At 38.8% G+C, this 19,309-nt stretch overlaps 2 protein-coding genes across 2 annotated transcripts; one reads left to right on the top strand and one right to left on the bottom strand.

Moving 5' to 3' along the window:
• The first annotated feature begins 2,095 nt into the window (after window positions 1-2,095).
• On the top strand, window positions 2,096-5,060 carry LOC132998598 (putative gonadotropin-releasing hormone II receptor). Its single transcript, XM_061068321.1, has 3 exons — window positions 2,096-2,637; window positions 3,527-3,731; window positions 4,531-5,060. Exons 1-3 carry the CDS (start codon window positions 2,122-2,124, stop codon window positions 5,058-5,060), a joined length of 1,251 nt encoding a protein of 416 aa, XP_060924304.1. The 5' UTR covers window positions 2,096-2,121.
• Window positions 5,061-7,583: 2,523 nt separating this feature from the next.
• Window positions 7,584-14,948, bottom strand: wdr93 (WD repeat domain 93). The gene is made up of 15 exons (XM_061068642.1): window positions 14,883-14,948; window positions 14,416-14,617; window positions 14,045-14,109; window positions 13,762-13,840; window positions 13,554-13,639; window positions 13,041-13,122; window positions 12,694-12,844; window positions 12,529-12,599; window positions 12,196-12,282; window positions 11,920-12,069; window positions 8,796-8,979; window positions 8,650-8,710; window positions 8,418-8,574; window positions 7,805-7,997; window positions 7,584-7,677 (listed from the first exon to the last, which is right to left on the bottom strand). Exons 1-15 carry the CDS (start codon window positions 14,946-14,948, stop codon window positions 7,584-7,586), a joined length of 1,728 nt encoding a protein of 575 aa, XP_060924625.1.
• Between the last annotated feature and the right edge of the window lie 4,361 nt (window positions 14,949-19,309).

A 19,309-nucleotide genomic window follows, 5' to 3' on the forward strand; every position in this document is an offset into this window, starting at 1 on the left:
CCACTCTTTGCTCCTGGACAAGAAGTAATCAGTTGTATTACACCATAAACACCAATACAGACGTTTTTAATTTATACGGATACGTTTTAAATTATCTATCATTCAAACCTGTTCCTTTTTCTTTTCTCTTTGTTGCTGTGCAAATATTGGACAGAAGTGTCATAGTGTCACTACGACAGCTTCCATGTTTTTTCCACATTCAGACTGAAGTTGGAACAACAACTCAACAACTCTGTGAGCTTGTGAATGCTCAGTATGGTTGCTCTGTTTTCTGCACAGATTTCATTAATACCAGTCTCTACATTTCTGCAGCAGACAGACTTGACTTTGTATTTTATTGCAGACCTGTTCATGTTTCTCAAAGAGAATATGATGTTTTCAGAAGCCCTGAGACACTGCCTGAGTCCCGTCTCATGAATCATGTCTTATGTTACAGTTCAGTTTAAACAGCACTTTTTTAATATTAATATATTAAATCTAAAGATTGAATGAAAAGTATTGAGAAAAACCCCCTCCGTGGTTCTTTTCTTTTCGGACGAGTCAGTGAATGTGGAGTTGGTGACAGACCACACCCCGGAGGTCTGTCCTGCTGGGCTCTGATTGGTATGCAGATAAAGGTGGAGCGGACACAGAGCGGACACAGAGAGGACACAGGACACACAGGACACACAGGACAGCGGAGGAGCTGCACAGATGTGGAGCTTGAACCCGACGCCTTTCTGATCTTACAGCTGCTGGGATCTTTCTTCTTGTTTTAATACTCGGGTTCCAAACCTGCGCATGAGGCTCAACCCGCAGCCTCCACAACACATACACGTGAGTGAGTCTCTTCTTAGGTTGCTGTGATTGCTGTACTCTGTGATGACAGTGAACTGTGCTTAGTATTCACTATACATATATACTTAATGTTATATTTTCACATGTTGCCATCAAATAATTAGGGATAACTCAACCGTTTAAATTCAATCAAACGCTTCAATGTAAAATGTGTGAATGAGAGATCACAGTTGTGGAGCAATGTTCTGGCTGGAGAATAATAAAATGTATTTAATAGTTAATTTTCTGCCTGTATTCACAAATTACAGATATTTAAACGAGTTTCTCTTTAAAACATCTAAAGAATTGTTAATAACTCAATTGTTGAGTCTCATAATATTAAAATTTTAATTTAGACAGTCGATATTCATACGTTTCCATTGACATGATTTATGCTATCTGATGTTAGTGTCCCTCGTGTTTATGACTACATGGCTCCTCTTTTTGATTAAATAACATGAGATGTTTCTAACAGCTCATCCTGAATCCATAAATCTGGATGAGTTCATTGATTTTCTCATCATATGATTAAATGAGGAGGTGCCATGTCCACTGATACGTAATTAGTAAGATTATTTTAAACCTCAGCTGCTGCATGAATATTGCTTAGTGAGGCTGTAGATCAACTTTAGTTTCAATGCCATGCGCAAAGTGAAAATAGTAGAAATCTCATATACGTCTCAAAAGGTTTTTAGAAGTGCTGCTTGTAGAATGAATCCAGTGTCATATACTGTCACACAGTATCCTGCTGTGCATGTGTGGGCAACTACATTAGGCCATTAACTAATTAAACACAGACACACTTATTTAATTTTTTGGAATCAAATATTTAATGAATTTACTTGTTTATTTATTTGGAAACTCTTTTGTTAGTGAAGAACAAATTACTTTTATTTGAATCTTTACTGTTCTCAGTCTTTCTAAGAAATGGTCCCAAAGAGCACTACAAGCTTGCGGGTTGTGGTTGAATGTTATTTGTGTATGTGCTCTTGCAAATGTGTGCATGCATGTGCATACCAGATATTAGCTAAATCTACTGTATAGATGTTTTTCATGTTCCTCACACTGCATTAGCTTCTTCCTTGCATTTCACTGAGTTGTAAAGCAAATGATGTGTCCATATATACAAACTGAATGACCTTTACCAGCTACTTGGCCCCTGACTCATCTCAACTACACCTGGTTGATTTCCAATTGTTCTTTTACTCTGGTTAACAGCGCTGCTCTCCACGGTGGATGAGCAGCATGTTTCTTCCTCTGTGCGCCTCAGAAAATAAACACCACTCTGTGTGATCTACAGTGACCATGCATCACCTGCCAGCAGACCATCAACTCAACGCCAGCTGCAACTGCTCCTCTCCCTTTTCCAACTGGACAGCAGGGGGCGACACCCTGCAGCTGCCCACATTCACCACAGCAGCCAAAGTCAGGGTGACCATTACCTTCATCCTCTGCGCCACGTCGGCCTTCTGCAACCTGGCCGTGCTGTATGCAGCCCACAGCGACGGGAAGCGAAAGTCGCACGTCAGGGTGCTGATCATCAACCTGACTGTGGCTGATCTGCTCATGACCTTCATCGTGATGCCAGTGGACGCAGTGTGGAACATCACAGTCCAGTGGCTTGCTGGGGACCTTGCCTGCAGGCTACTGATGTTTCTCAAGCTGCAGGCCATGTACTCCTGCGCCTTTGTCACTGTGGTTATAAGCCTGGACAGGCAGTCAGCTATTCTCAACCCTCTGGCTATCAACGAGGCCAGAAAGAGGAACAGAGTCATGCTGTCTGTGGCTTGGGCCATGAGTGCTGTGCTGTCAGTCCCTCAGGTAAAGTCATTTAACAACAGGACAGAATTAATTTTAATTAAACAGGTCTTAATTAAAAGGTGTATGGTCCAATAAGTAATCACAGCCACTTTCTTTGCTCTGATCAATATTTCTGGGGTTAAGTTTTTTCCCTGTTCCAAAAGTAATATTTTTTTCAACCATGTAACAAAAAAGTATGAGGTGTGTGGCAGCCAGTTGCTCGCCATCCCCAGTCTGACAAAAATATGACCGCATCTGCAAGAACAGCTTCTTTCCAAAATTAAGATTTTTTTACCAGCCTGTGGCTCTTTCATGTTTCTAACAGACGTCACTGGAGGCACTGTGGAATGATATCAAGCTGGGGCAATGCAAATAATTTGATTTATTCCTCGTCGGTTTTGATTTCTTCAAGGGAAATGTTCAAAATAATAAGATAAAAGAGGATTTACAGCCAACTAAGCTCGATCTGATCGTGATCTATTCATACCAGCATCCTGCAGGCTTTTGTATTATCTTCCTGGTTAAAGAACATGAGATGAGTTTGTTTTGGAAAGAATCAGATGAAGCCTTGCATGCTGTCATTGCTTGTACTTAGGAATACAAATGAAGAAAACTTCTAACTGGATGATTTTACAGAGTTGGAGGATGAATCCACTTCCTGACCAGAGATATCAACTAAAACTCTAGAAGAAATCTCAGGACCTGTTATCTGCAAAGCCAGGGCACATAAAATAAATTGCATCTGCATGATCAAATAGGAGCACAGAAATAATTCAACTCGTTTCATGTCCTGGGACACCACATATGAGGTTGACCTCAATAGTGACATGGCCTCAGCCCAACACATACCAGAATCAATGGATGTTACTTCACATGCTTGAAGATGAATAATGCTCCTTTCCCTCCTCAGATATTCCTTTTTCACAACGTGACCATCATTCATCCCGAGGAGTTCACTCAGTGCACGACTCGTGGAAGTTTCGTGAGTCACTGGCATGAAACTGCCTACAACATGTTCACCTTCTCCTGCCTGTTCCTGCTGCCTCTGGTCATCATGATCACCTGTTACACGAGGATCCTCTGTGAGATCTCCAAACGACTGAAAACGGACAACTGTGAGTTTGAATCGAGGCTGATGCTTAGTGGATCCATTTACACTTATTGGCTCTCATCTGCATTTAATTAGCTTCTGAATGAACCAATATTTTGGGCCTTCCAGTGTAAAAAGTGGATAACTGGGCCAAAACTCTGTTCACAGATCGCAAAACAGGGATATTTTTTCTAGGTGTTACAGATCCAGATGGCGTTATGGCCAATCTCTGAAAACAGCTATCTATCACTATGTTTGAACTGAATTTATAAGAGCTGTAGTGTGACATAAGGCTTTTGACTAAATTTCAGTGTTAGTTAATTCATTTTATTAGGTAACATTGGTGATCCCTGAATGTAATACCTGACTTGACTTCTGATTGAATACCCATAAACCTAAAGACAAACCCATCGGCCTCAGCTCTTTTGTTTAGTCTTACCATAGCATGACTGTAGTCTGTCAATTCTGTTAAAAGGCAGTTTTAAGAAGATCCCAGAGAGCCTGGCCCAGCAAAGCAATCTGCTAAACCTTGAGCTGAAAACACTATAAACCAATTCTTCATGATTTGATCCTACTGTTACCATCCGGTAAATCAAATGGAAAACTCAGTCATGACTGAAGACGATCTTTTCTCTTACTTAGCCCTACCAGACTAAACCACTTGAAACCTTGAAAGAAGACTAATGTATTATTTATTTTCATTTTTTTAATATGAATGCAATTAGAGCGCTACATTTTTCACATCTTACACAATACATTTGTTTTTTGTATCAAGGCTTTGATAATGTGTTCTTTGTTTTGTTTGTCATCTTTTCTGCCCCCAGTGTCGTCCAATGAGGTGCGTTTGCGGTGTTCAAAGAACAACATCCCCAGAGCCCGAATGAGAACTCTAAAAATGAGTATAGTTATTGTCTTGTCTTTTATTATCTGCTGGACTCCGTACTACCTGCTGGGCCTGTGGTACTGGTTCTTCCCCCATGACCTTGAGGGGAAAGTCTCCCAATCGCTAACCCACATCCTGTTCATCTTTGGTCTCGTCAACGCCTGCCTGGACCCGGTCATCTACGGCCTGTTCACCATTCACTTTCGAAAGGGGCTCCGGAGGTATTTTTTTAAAGCTCCCCCAGCGTCTGACCTGGATAACCACACGGTTATAACTGGATCTTTAACTTGTGCTGCCAGTATTTCACCACTGAAAAGAGAGCTGAACTCTGCTGCCAGCCAGGAGAAGTTCATCATGTACAGTATCAATCACAGTAAAGAAGAGTCAACGTCACCAAGTTGCAGCTTTTTAACAGCAGACAATAATACAGCTAGAGATGTAAACCAGTCCAGCTCCGACAGCACCATGTGAGGGTAGGAGAAAGACCTGACAGTTTTTTATAATGTTGTATAGCCCTATTATTTATTTATCTTCATTCATTATCTGACTATCTAATGTGTGGGGTTCTGTATTCCTTGAACACTGTCATTTTACCTAAAAAATTATGCTTGTGTATAATAAAATGAAAGAAATTTATATTTCCTATAAGAGGAGAAACTTGGTAAATGAATGTTTATGTGCTCTGTATCTTGTGATCTGTCATCTTGAATTGAATTAAATGTATACACTGGGATGAGCGTCTTTTTTTGAATCTGTTGCGGTTGGATATTTACAATGTTCAGAGGCAGATTTGAGAGATTACTTTGGAAGCATCCTCAACTCAAACTTGCATTTTCATGTTTTGTTGCAGGGTTGCTAGAATCAGAAACAATGTATAAAACCTTAAGGTATTCACCCAGTAAATATCGAAGTGAGCAACAGTTATCATTCTAAATGTTATCATCATTGATTTGTGCCTCCTTCATGTTTGAAAAAAATTATATTTTAGCTAGAGCAGGTAAACAATCGGTCATTGCAGAGGTAGTAACAGATGTTCCAGGATTCATGGGGAACACTTACGTCAGTTTCTGATGTTGTTGCTATGAGCAATCAGAATTTTAAGCAGAAATAAGAAGCCGAATCAATTTTAAGATTTGAGATTGTGTGCATTATGTCATTAACAGCATGCATTATTTCTCTGAATATTAAATCGAACACACAATCTCAAAATAGTTATTTTTAGCCAATTAATTGCTAAGTGTTGCTAAATTGAAAACCACCCATATCTTACTATCTTATAAACTATCATACAGGGAAAAGAAAATGCAAAATTGAAAACTGTTGTTAAACATTTTCTGTCAGCCATAAAGAAATATTTCAATATTTACACTTATTGAGATACACCCATTCATTGTTGTCGGTACATATAAGGACGCAAAAACATTGGAAACAGTTTCTGACAGTCTCTGTCCAAAAACCACCAGCACATGTAAAGCTCATTAGCGTGCAATATCTTAATGGTTTACTCCGTACTGTTTATTATTATGAGTATATCTAAGAAATCCCTTATAAAATAGCAACGAGATATTTACTCCAGGAGTTGGTTACAAAAGCTTATCATAAAGAAAAAGGGAGAAAATCTAAAAATCTTCTACAAGCTTTATATCGAACACAATATAAAAATGACATTAAAATAATAATGTGTACAGAGTTTTATCTTAGTTATTCGAGTGCTGCTTGTTGCTTCATATTTACCATACAGGTGGTATACTTTTCTGTAGTTCACTCTCATGTCTAACTCCTGGAAATTCTTTTTTTTGTATCAGAATTAATCTCGGAGCTGCTCTTACTAGTTTTTGTATAATTGAACTGTTCAACAAATCTTCATCCATCTTTGTAGACAGATGATTTTCAAACAAACAAACAGCCATCGCTGTCATTGATCTGGTTGATAACTAATGTTGACAGCAGCATATACCAAGCTCTCTGTACGGAGCACCTGCTGTCATTCTGCTCTCATTCATGTGTGGACAGTAAAGCTGTTGTTTTATGTCCGATTGTTGTTTTATGTACAAATGCACCAACCACACAATGGCAATTTCCTGTATCTGTAAATATACTTGGCAAATAAAATAATTCTTCAAATGATGTTTCAAGCTTGTATTAAAATCAGTAACAGAGCGATGCCAGCTTATAATCTGATACGAACAGTAAAGAGATAAAACAAATGAAGCAACAGTGCAGATAAATCTTTTAAAAAAGAACGCAGACTTTTTAATATTCCCATCATTGTTTGGTCACCAATCTCACAAAGAGTGAGACAATGAGGACTAATGACACAGTTGTGCATTGCTGATTGGTTGGAGATGAACAATATGCTGATGACAGGTAAGAATCTTCTGACGGTTTAAGCAAACCTCACTACATTTATTTAATCGTTTTTTAATCAGATTGCTGTTTCTCTGTGATCCAATAAACATGGACATTATTTAGAAGTTGATTGTGCTCTTGTGTACCTCAGTGGGTCACACATAAACAGAGAGGTATCTGCGATCAATACTGCCCACAACTCTTTCTCATGGCTCTAAGGTGCTAGGCATTACATTGTACATTGAGTGATATATTTTATATTTTTATTTATGTTTTCAGTAGGGTCAAAATGTCCTATTTATTTAACTATAAGCTGCATAAGTAGCATTTTAATGTTTAGATGCACAAGAACATGTGTGTCTCTTTGCTGCTGACTGGCCAAAGCCAAGCTAAACCTGTTACATCTCTGCAGCCTGTCCAAGCTGGTTTTTCTTTTGACATTAAAACATCAAATATGAAACATTCATGGACCCCAAAGGCAAAGGCCGAGTCATCCTTTTAAAAGACAGATTAGAGGTAGCTTCCAGCAACATACATTTGACATTTTTACAGAGACATTTTCATTTCAGACACATTAAAAATAACTGCCTCAAATTGTTTTTTTACATATTGACTAAAACTGAACAATGTATTGCAGTGTTTCATTTAGCTGTAGCTTTGCTGTGTTTCTGCTGCAGCTTCTTGTAGTTGCTTCCATGATTGTGCAATAGCTTTGTTCCTCTCACCCACAGAGAGTGCCCTTCATATGGGAACATAGGACACACATGAGACAAGACAACATTAATATCCATGTGTGAATTGATTGTGCTTTGTTCTTGGGATGAAGATCAGATATTAAGAGGCATCAAGGCACAAATAACACAAACCTTTGCTGAAGGTAGAGGTTGCAGGTTTCTTCTAGAGAGACAAAGCTCTGTGTTTCTTCTGGCTGTGGAGAGTCTGGAGGGGAAACAATAAACTGCTTGAGAATATCAGACTCTCCAAAATGGAAGACGAGAAGATGACTCTGGCCATCTTTGTCTTCTTTAGGGGTCGCGATGTAGCTGGAGTCCTGATCACCTGCGTGAGACATAAACATATTTGTTCAATCTCAAGTTACCTTCTTTGTGAGGCTTAACAATTTACATAAGCATAAAACTTAAATAGACAGTTCATTTGAATGTCATGCTCTTGCAGATGATCATCAGTCTTACATTATTGCTTTTCTGCTGAAGCTGAAAAAAACATTGAAGGAAAAACTGGAATGACGCTAAGTACCAACAATCCCCTCTTGTTCAGTCAAACCACAGCCTCAAATTTCACACACGCTGAGTCCACTAAATATGACTGATTTTCTAAATCTTGATCCAGGAACAATTTTCTGGGAAACCTGTGAAAATTAAAAAAAAAAACTTCACTAGTTTAAGCATAATCCTGCTGGCATATAAACCAACAAACCAACAAACAGACAGCGGCCACAAAACATGGCGTTGGGTTTACCTCGTATGAACAGAGTTTGCAGTTTCGTGTTAAAAGCATAAACAGGGCTGCAGGGAGTAGCAATCCGATGAGTTTCAGGGGGAATCAAGCAGCGCACTGGGGTTTTGTTGATGACATCTTGGAGGAAAACTTTTCCATTTCTTTGCACCACAAGGAACTAGTTGAGGCAGAAAAAATAAAAAGACAATAGCATCAAATGAGATGAAAATGAAACAAGTGCAGTGTTCCTTACCGTGCTCTGCAGGAACGGCACTGACGCGCTGGCAGTTGGGAGGCCCCCACTGTCTTTTGGCCTGTAGCAACATAAGAAATAATGTTTGTTGATAAATATAAATATTTAAAATTTGAATGAGACTGCATTTGATTCACTCAGGTAACCTTTTAGTGAGCAGCTCTGTGCAGCACTTTGTCCCTCGTCCTGTGGTGACTCGGTGAATTGCTCCAGTCTTACACACCAGCAAGAGATGGACTTCATCAGGGGACACATGCCAGCGATCCGCAAACTGGATCCTGGAGATGGCACAGTCTGGTGCGGACATCGAAACGACAGACATCTGAGACCCTGAGGGGAATACAAGAACATGATAGAAGGATTATCAAACAGGCCATAGTAAATATCAAAACTCAATTCATCAGTTAGTCAGACACACACACACACACACACACACACACACACACACACACACACACACACACACACACACACACACACACACACACACACACACACACACACACACACACACACACACACACACACACACACACACACACAGTTGTTGCAACTTTCCATCAACTGATTCAGCCTCATTATGGCTTCTCTGTGAAGTTTGTCTTTAGGGAATCCTAAATATATCTCGTATCTAACTGAGACAGGGAGTTCACAGAATCTTGCTTTCAAGTTGCATTTGACCACTCCAAGATGAGACTGTGTAGGGTTAACTACACAACAGCAACTATAGCCCAATATGCTTATATTGAATCATAATAACCATGAGCACTTTTGTGTTTACTGGAAGCTGGTGAAAGGAGAACTCAGACAGCAGCTGATGTCTTATGCATTAGACTTGATGCATCAAGGAGACCAGAAGGTGAAACAATATACAAACGCTAACAGAGAAACATGAGCAACTGTCATCCCCAATCTGAAGATGTCACTCACAGCCTCCCCTTATATCTCCCTCTACATGCCTCATTCTCACATTATTGGTTTTCTGCTGAAGCTGAAAAAAACTTTGGTTTAATGAAAAATAATGATGAAAGTGATGAAAATGACTTTGTTGTGGACACCAATACCAAATTATGATTTGATTCCGTACATGGACGAGTCAATAAGCAGACCGTCTGACAAAAAAATAATCTTGCTGGCTATGCTGTAATAACTAAATGAGAAGTATTGGAAGCAAAGCGTTACATTCTCCTTGTGGTACTCCTGCTCAAGCCGTATTGTATGTCCTTACACGATAATTTGTTACCTTCATCGGGTCCCTTTACAAATTTGGAACATATGCAAAGCTATTAGAGCAAAAAATACTTGCTAGTAATTGAAAACCAGGTTTAAAGTAGGTAGATGCTTTCCCTACTAGGAGACAGGATGCAAAAAAAGGCCATTAAGTGCCCTTAAGAGGATGACTTTCATTATAAGGGTGAGAGAATGAAATCCACAATAAAAGAAACACTGAGCAAAATCGATCTAACTAACTAACTAACTAACTAACTAACTAACTAACTAACTAACTAACTAACTAACTAACGAACTAACTAGCTAACTAACTAACAAACTAGCTAACAAACTAGCTAACTAACCAACTAACTAACTAACTAACTAACTAACTAACCAACCAACTAACTCACTCACCTAAACCAGATCTTGTTTCATTTACAGGTGTCAAGCAAACTGCTAAATCCTTCAAGTGAAGCCGTTCATCCCTTTCATGGAGGAGATTATGTACTAATCAAATCTCTACAAAGGTGTCTCTGTCTCATATAGGTGAAGAGGCTCGTTCCAGGTGCTGTTAACAAGCAGAACAGCCCATAGGGTCCAAGGTAAAGCAGAATAGATCAACGGTCCAAGATACATGCCAGCCCTTCCCCCAGTTGCCCATGAAAAGGTGACACAGAGGGAGTGGTCCTTAATCCACACACAATTAACACTTTTCGAAGTGCACACAAATAGAATACAAAGAGCTAAATGAACAACTAAGCAGAATAACTGATGACAATCAGGTTTAGAGGGGTCGGATGAACAAAGCAGACTTGACTCAAACCGTGCATCTGGGACTTCCCTATGAGCAAAGAGAAACATGCAGATAATGGTTGTATTGTGCAGCTTTTCTCATTCATCTGCCGAACTGATGTCCTACGGAATTTTTTGACCATCCTCACACTGTATATGCCACTATGTATATTATGTGTATAGTGTATATTACACTATATCTTCAATAACAGTTTGGTTCATCATATTTAGGCATGAAGAGTTAGTTGGTTAGATCTGGAATATCAGAGTGAGTGATTGTGAATGTGGAAAAAGGGGTAATGTGGCGTCGTCATATTAAGGCTCTAGCATCAAAAACCTTGAGTGTTTCATTATTAATTAATTTCATTTGACATTGGTAAGAGAACAGGCTGTTCCTTCTTTTAAAGGTCACAGTATTGCATTAATTTACAGTAAGACCCTTTAGATCTGCCTTTTCGAATCAATACTGCACTGCAGTGTCTCACAGGAAGCAAGGCGCCTCAATCTCTCATCAAAACTGCCATTACAGTATTGCCTGCTGATGTAAATCAGGGGGGAGCCGCTGTAATGGCACACAGCTTTAGCATAATAACATAAATGCTCAGTTCTAATTATGTAACTGACACATGGCACGACAGAGAGGCAGCGGGATTCTTCTCACTTCCTGTCAGAGGTTTTCAGCCATTTTGCGTATGATTTGACATAATTAATTGTTCATCTGTTTCACATTAGTCGTCTTTTTATGGACTGAGGTTTTGGGATAAATCAATAGATACTGTTTTTGACAAACAAAATTTGAAAACGAAAAACTTTAGTGTTGAACCAGTATCTAGAGAAGATAGAGAAAATTGATGCTCAGAAAAACCTTGTCCGTAGCTTATAATCAACAGTAAAGGGGTCTAGTGATGTGGAAAGAGGGTAACAGTATTAGCATTTTCAACATCTGTTAATTTAATAACCTTGATGGGAACATGAAGTATATAAAACAAGTTAAAATGATTGCTTTCATACTGATGATTGTCACTAGATCAGAAAAGTTTAAATGTAAAAATAGCTATGAATGTGTGTATAACAACTAAAATGTCCTAGAGGATACTGATAAAAACAATCAAGAGGGTAAACTTTCTTTTGCTTTATCTATCTTTTCACCATTTTAACGTCAAGAAGATACTATGATATACCATAAATACCCCAATAAACTGTACTGCTATATGTAAAAAGCACTAGGTTCAGATTTGATAGAGGGTAAGAGGTAATATTACCCACCAGATTGCCTGTCCCAGACAGACACCAGAGCATTGTCGAGTCCAAGAGCGATGTAGCGGGTGCATCTACTCACAGCAGAGCAGAGGATTTTCTTTGCATGCGGCCACAACATACCTGGCATAGGTTCCATGTCTGAAAGGAGAAAAGATGCTTATGGTTATTGCCCCCTCTGGTACAAAGATACACATACGCAATAGATAAAAACAGGCAACGCATTTTAGATATGTTGTTTGTGAGCATCTACAAGATTCACCTCTGAACAACTAATTATTCTACCTGGTTCGTTCTTTGGTGCCTTTTTGATCAAATACTGAAGAAGATTGCGACTACCAATCCACCACACACAGACAGAAACAGGCAACCCTGCTGAGAAAAAAGTCAAAGATTACAAATTATATCAGCAGGAGCAGGACCTGCCACCACAGAAAAAAGCCTTTATAAGGGTCTTCAGGAATAAGATGGTTAGAATCCACTGAAATAATCAGCAGGGATTCATCTGCGTTTCTGCAAGTCAACTGTTTGTCATAGAAAATCCATATATTCAACACTGAAATTTCCACTAACTGGAAAACCCAGCACACACCCCCACCCCCCTCCTCCATTACACACCTCGCTGAGGCTTTGCAGTGCGGTCACCAGGAAACTGCGCACAGGGCAGAAGAAAGTGCTGGGTGCAATATCTGACAAAAAAAAGAAAAGAAGACTTCACCACACAGAGCAATCATAAAGTTCAGCTTTGAAACACCGATTACAATTGTGTAAAATGAAATGTACCTTGTGCTTTCATTTGTCTGCTTTCTTTTTTCTGCATTCGTATCAAAAGACGGTTCCTTCTCCTGGTGACGCCCAGTATCCACATCCAAAGCCGAAAAGTATGTCAAAAAATCTGTCACCTGCACCACATGTGGACCTTCCAGTGTTGTCTCTGCAAAACAGCAAAACAGGCTGGCAGGACATTGACCTGGTGGAACTTTCAACTGGAGTGTGTTCTCACATTTTTATATATTTTTACATTTTCTGCACACACAGTCATTAAACAAGAGATCTAGAGTAAGTTCACAGACACAGCTGTATGCATGCTCATATTATTATGATTATAAGTGCCATCAATAAAATTCTACCTGCTGTAATATTGGGTGGCTTGATTTTAGCCACTGACAACGGAGACCATTTTACTCCAAGGTCTACTGAGGAGTTGGGTTCCTGAAGATTAGAAATTAAACACCATATATAATATACAATGTCATACAATATACAATAGCTTTCTCTAATCATTTACAAAAATTGTAGATCACATGCATATAGTTATATTTGACAATGAAAAGGAGGTGGGTACATTTTTACAGGTTGTTGTGCAATATATGTTTACAACGAGAAATCTAATGAGATGAGAGAAAACAAGAAGCCTTGGACAAGCTGCTTCTTTGAATTTAAAGTCTTGCGCTCTTCCCCATGCATCATTGACTGCAAACCCTTCAGTGTTCTTTGATCCACAAATACACACAAATTAAAAGAATATGTTAACTTTAAAATTGTAGCTTACAATCACATTTCACTATTAGTACGATGCCATAATGACATCTGATACACAATCATGTCCAAGCCAGCTGAACACTAAAGTTACAGTGTCTAACCTGTGTCTGTGAAAGCACCATCTCTAACTCCTTCACCCAGGTCTCTGAGGGGAAGTGATGGACTTCGAGCCAAACTGCACCGTTACCTGATAGGAGATATGAAATTCATATGATTCATTCATGAGCATTAGAATTCCTGGGTTAGGAATTGCTTAAAACAGAATCACAAATTAAAATAGTTGAAACTAGAAGTAAAGTTCTTACTTACAACTGATTGTTGCTGCGCCGTAATGTCCCCCGGGAGACAGTTCAAAGGTCAAGCAAACGCTTCTTTTGTTGATGTCGTCCTGATATTGACAGAATTGGTTAAAATCGCTCTTTTAAATAAAACAATTTGTTGCAACTGCAAAAAATGAAACGTACATACATAAAATACACATGATACTTCAGATCCATTAACCAATTAACACATGCAAACGCATATTCAAACACCTTCAGAAGAAGGCAGGGGTTATGGCCAATTAGTTAAAATGGTGAATGATTATACACACCATGATGTTAACAACACTGAGGAGGTGGATGGTGTCACAGTGATACGCAAAGACTCTGGCAACACCTGCAATGAAAGACCATAGCAACTGATGTAACCACTCATGTAAGCATTACATTTTTAGCAAAGTATCTGTCTCTGTAAACCTCCTGCAGGTTTCCAGTTCTCCCTTCCAGTGGTTCACAGGTGTCATTTATTTCAGTTCAGTGCATCACAGGTCACTTGGGGTTGCAGCTGGAGCCTTCGTAGTGTATAACTGAATGTCATTCGCAATTTGTCAACTGAAGAAACAGGTTTTAAGCGAGAGAGGGAGAATAAAAACATCAGCAAATGTAAAGAAATATGCGGACTGATCAGAGGCAGATTACCCACCCATATCATCAATAGTGCCGAGTAGATATGCCGTCTCGGCCATACTGGTCATCTGAATAGATGTCATTTCCAGTCTGTCCTCCAGCCAGTCTGCAGCACAGGTCAGAGAAGTTGTACACCACACAGACAAGCCCTGGGAGTGACCCAGGCCGAGGTACCTGCCATCCTCTGAGCATGTGAGGCAGCTGGTGCTCTCTGGAAGCTGAAGGACAGGACACAACAGTCAATAATAACCATTTCCTTCAGGAAACACTTCATTCATTAAACAGAAAACTACATTTCTTTTCACTGGTAGAATAATAATAAGGGCTGTGTGTGCCTGCACAACTCATAGATTGGGCTACATGAGAAATGGACATTAGCTGGCTTTATTTAACATTTTCCCAAAATAATGAACTGTATAATAAATAATATAATATATAATATAAATACACTTCTAGGGACAATTTCTGTCACAACGTCAGTACCTGTGCTGCCCTGGACAGTCTCAAAGGTTCCACTCTTGATTTCTCTGCGTTGCAAGCTGCTTCCATGTCTGAGTCGGGTTTTCCTTTCTGTGGCGTACGGGAACATCAACTGAGCACAAAACTGTCTCAGACAGAATAAGACAAGGCAGACATGTATGAAGTGATGCTGGAAGAACTAAGATCTTTATAGCAGTGAAAAATATTCACAACTCATAAGAAATAAATTGCCCATTTGAACAAGGTCCAACAGCTATTATTTTAAAGCATTATCATCAAAATATGCTCAAAGTACCCAAACTAAAAGTGCTCCTCATAAAGAACGGCCCAAATATAGTGTTATATTATATTTGACATAGAACCATTTCAATGTTGAACTCAGAACATTTAAACTACTTGAGCTTGATTGTGAATATATGTGTGAATATTGTTCCATCTACATATTCAACACAACAGAACAGAAGTAAAGTAGAAGTGCATCAGTACACGTAACTATGAATTAACTGTGAAGGAACTAATCCTGTGGCTGACTTACTGTGTGAGGAAATAGAGTCTGGATCTTGCTGAGAAAGAGTTGTGCTTGGAGTTTATTTGATTGTTTACTTATTTGATAGCTTCGTGTTTATTAAAGAACATTAGACATGTTGTGAGTGAGCCACAGTTAGCTGTACAGGCTAGTTTCCATCTGACAAAGCCACCGGAAGTTTCCCTCTCCATTAGAAACACACACCAGAGATCCACTCCACACGCAGCTGGAGCTAACGAGGGCTGTGTTTAGCAGCTGGCTCACTTGGACAGGTGAGTAGCTCGCTGCTTACAAAGGCTAACGAGGAGAAAGGAAACGACCAATTATTAACGTTGACCTTTACTTCTCTCTAAATTAAAACTGTCCTCCTAAATATAACCTCTGGATAAAAGTATTACCTTCATTCGGGTGAAGTTCACTTGTGAAGTTGAACACGGTGTCGCCAGGAACCTGCTGGTGGTGCTAACTCCGTCAGGGTCGTCATGGCAACATGAGGGGCTATATGGACGCACCGTTGCCAGGTCAACGAGATCCGCTGAAAGCTTCTTCAAAGACTTTTTTTTTATAGATCAATAATCCATCACTGTGATATCTGTGCGGATAAGTGTTATTTCTTGTGTTATTACTTCACCCTGGGTCTTGGTCTTAATTCGCCAGAGTTAATACACGTCACGGATAAACGACTTCCGATATGATGATCAACATGAGGCTTCGTTTCCATCAAGGTTCAGTGGAATCAATAGTGAGCGATGTCAGGTACATAAACTCACAGTCATTTGAATGAAAAACCTCCATCAAGTCTGTGGCTCTTGGTTTTTCAGTAGATTATCCTTCAAGCAGAAAGTAAACAGAATATTTGAATTAAAACTTTCTAATCACTCGTGTTTTACAAATATATAAAAGTATAGTGACTAATTCCTTTACAATCTAGTGAGACATTTACAAATGGTGTATGGAACAGGTTTCTGCTGGCCGGTTATGAAAAAGCTGTTTCTATGTCTTTGTCGTTTCTGTTTGGTAATAACTGACTGGAAGTGTGTGTGTGTAGGTCTGACTTTTTGTTTGTTTGTTTGTGCAATCCTAATGCTATAACTGACACACAGGGATATATAACCAGAGATTATTGTATTCTTTATTTTAAAAACATGCAGCCTTCATACTTTTCATTTTTGTGCCCCTTGCCAAATCTCACTGTTAATAACCCCTGTTTATATAAAGTTGGTTTTAATGTGTTGGGATGGGTTTTAATTTACTGCAATGTGAGGATAAATGGATTTTACCCCAGAATTTACTTCTTCAGAAGTTGTCTTCACAAACAAAAAAACTTTGCGGGAGACTAAACATGAGGATTTTTTTTATGTGGGCATTCCAAAATGTTCTCTCGTGAATATAAGACATTAATAAAGCATTAGTTTATATTTATTAACATTTAATAAATATTTTTTAACCCAAAACACTTATAGGATGATTTGTTTTTAATGTTATTGTCATGTTGTTCCTCTATAGTCCAGTACGTATCGCTGAGCAACATTGTGATTAACGAAAAGACAAATGATGAAGACCAGAGTGATACAGATAACTGTAAATACATGTCTCAACCAATCAACTCTGAGGGCAAAAATCACTTTTATGCTTTTATTCATTTGAACTTTGCAAAGAAAAAAAGTATACATTTGTAAAACACAGTCCATGATGCTCTCTGACTCTCTTCCCTTCAGCAGGTGCGCGGCACATCAACCCCCCCCGCTATGCAGTACACACTGGTGCTTCGTCAACGCTCAGCACCAGAACGACTAAAACAAAAACACCTTGTGAACCTCTTATTGTGGCTTGTGATAAAGATTTGAAAAGATAAATAAATCAAATTTTGTGACTTTGTGAGAAAATTCTGTCCAGTGATTCCTTCATCTTACTCAATAACCCACATATAATTATGGTCTTTAATCAACTTCTTGACACTAATGAACCCTTTTCTCGCTGAAACATTATCATAATTGCCGCCCACTCCCTGAAAGTGATTGAGTATTGGCAATTTATTATGTTTTATTTTCCTCCTTGATATATAGCACATCACACCATATGTCCAGGGCTTGGTGCGATGCCAGTAGTGATGGTACAGACCACAGTTATATTCCTGATTATAAATGCCTGACACTATGCCTCAGTGGTGATTTTCAAAACAGAGTACCATAAGGATTCCAACTGCTGAGTAAGCGATGTCATTACAGCAAATTAAAGTGTGCACTAAACAATTTAAAAATACATGACATTTTTCCTCCAGAAAGTACATTTTCATTTTAAGACAGGTTTGAAAGTGAACACTAACTTAAGGCAGATAAACAGATGAAGAGATTGGATAATATCTCCGTGTTGATATTGGCAGATTTTTGTCCTATAGAAGTTAAATCTTAAGGCTTCTATGTACATTATTGATTTTATGAATTGACATTCAGTATAGAAACTGCAACCATACAATACAATCTGACTGGAAATTTCAGGAGTCTGCTGCCCCCTTTTTTCAAACTGGGTTTAGTGCAAAAAACCTTATTGCAGATTATTAACAGGAAACTGAAGGATATATATCCTCCAAGTTAATTAAAAAAAAATGCCCAAGTACCGCAATTGGTTATGATGAAGCAATTACACGATTTTCAGGGATGTTTTAAGTATTTGGTGAAGTGAAACCTGACCTCCCGTCTGCAGCCTCTCTTTGTCATTTAAACCATAAGGTTTAGGTGAATTCCATGCAGCTTTAACCCAGTGACAATCCACAATCATCAGGTCGGGCAGAGAAACCACACAATACGTCAGCTGAATATTTAAGCTGCTCACGACCGCTGCCGCCTCCCTCCCCGAGCTGCTGGGATACAAACACTTTGATTGAAACGAGATGTGACGCATCAAGCTGAGAACAACAACACGCGATAGAGGAGGAGGGCTTCAAAATAAATACATCAGTAGTTCTAAGCAAAAGAGAGAAACTTCTTTCCAGTAGGATCAAATACTTCAACATAGACTTGGTGCCTTATAAACCATGCCAGTAAAATGTTGTGAGGAGGAAATTCTTCTTTCCTCGCCAACTTATTCCAACAGCCACAAAGACCATTTTGGTACCTTCACCAATCACTAAGAAGAAATGGCTGAGGTGAATAAATACTTAAGATAGACACAAGTGCATTTAAGAGATAGCAGATAGCACACATACCGTACTGCACCAGGTTCTATGTTAATCTGCACTGGTCAACATGTCCAGACATTTAAATAGTTTCCAGTTTCTTCTCCATGAATTCAGCTGCTTTCAAAATGTTTTTAAATATTATAAGAATGGGATTTTTCAGATTTCATGACAAAAGCTAACCAGGTGACTCAACATGAACAACATCTTCCCGTAAATTCATCTCTTTATTATTTGAGTGCTAATAACCGTAACTGCTTGTTTTCAATGGAAATGTATTCTTGACCAAGTCTCAATAAGACATATAATAAGAGTTTGTGAAATGTCAGTGTCTTGAAGCTGATGCAGTTAGGACTCTAAACACATTAAAGAAAACTGCATTAGAAAACCAGTGGAGTTATCTGACCCCACTTTCATAATAATCTGGGAAGACTGAATCTGAGCTGAGCTGAAGAAATGTTTGACTTAATATGTCGGAAATAAAGTGAATAAGTTAAAGTTCTGTTTGTTACCTTGTAAATGTTGCCATGAGAATGGCTGACACTGACAATGGTTTTAACTGTCCTGACATCATCATACGTAAAGATGCACAAATCTCATCATCACAAGACCATTGTCCCTTCTTCCTTGGACTTTTAACATGAACATGACATATGAAGCAAATGATTTCTTCAATACAAACAGAATTACAAATAACAGAAATCTGTTCTTGACTTAAAATCCTTTGTG

The sequence above is a fragment of the Limanda limanda genome, chromosome 3 (genome assembly GCF_963576545.1).
Source record: "Limanda limanda chromosome 3, fLimLim1.1, whole genome shotgun sequence".
NCBI lineage: Eukaryota > Metazoa > Chordata > Actinopteri > Pleuronectiformes > Pleuronectidae > Limanda > Limanda limanda.

Coding starts and splice junctions, on each gene's coding strand:
- LOC132998598 (XM_061068321.1), top strand. CDS start 2,122: ATGCATCACCTGCCAGCAGACCATCAACTCAACGCCAGCTGCAACTGC. Junction 2,638..3,526: donor CTGTGCTGTCAGTCCCTCAG/GTAAAGTCATTT, acceptor TTCCCTCCTCAG/ATATTCCTTTTTCACAACGT. Junction 3,732..4,530: donor ACGACTGAAAACGGACAACT/GTGAGTTTGAAT, acceptor TTCTGCCCCCAG/TGTCGTCCAATGAGGTGCGT.
- wdr93 (XM_061068642.1), bottom strand. CDS start 14,948: ATGGAAGCAGCTTGCAACGCAGAGAAATCAAGAGTGGAACCTTTGAGA. Junction 14,110..14,415: donor CGGCACTATTGATGATATGG/GTGGGTAATCTG, acceptor CTTTCATTGCAG/GTGTTGCCAGAGTCTTTGCG. Junction 12,070..12,195: donor GGCACCAAAGAACGAACCAG/GTAGAATAATTA, acceptor AATAACCATAAG/CATCTTTTCTCCTTTCAGAC.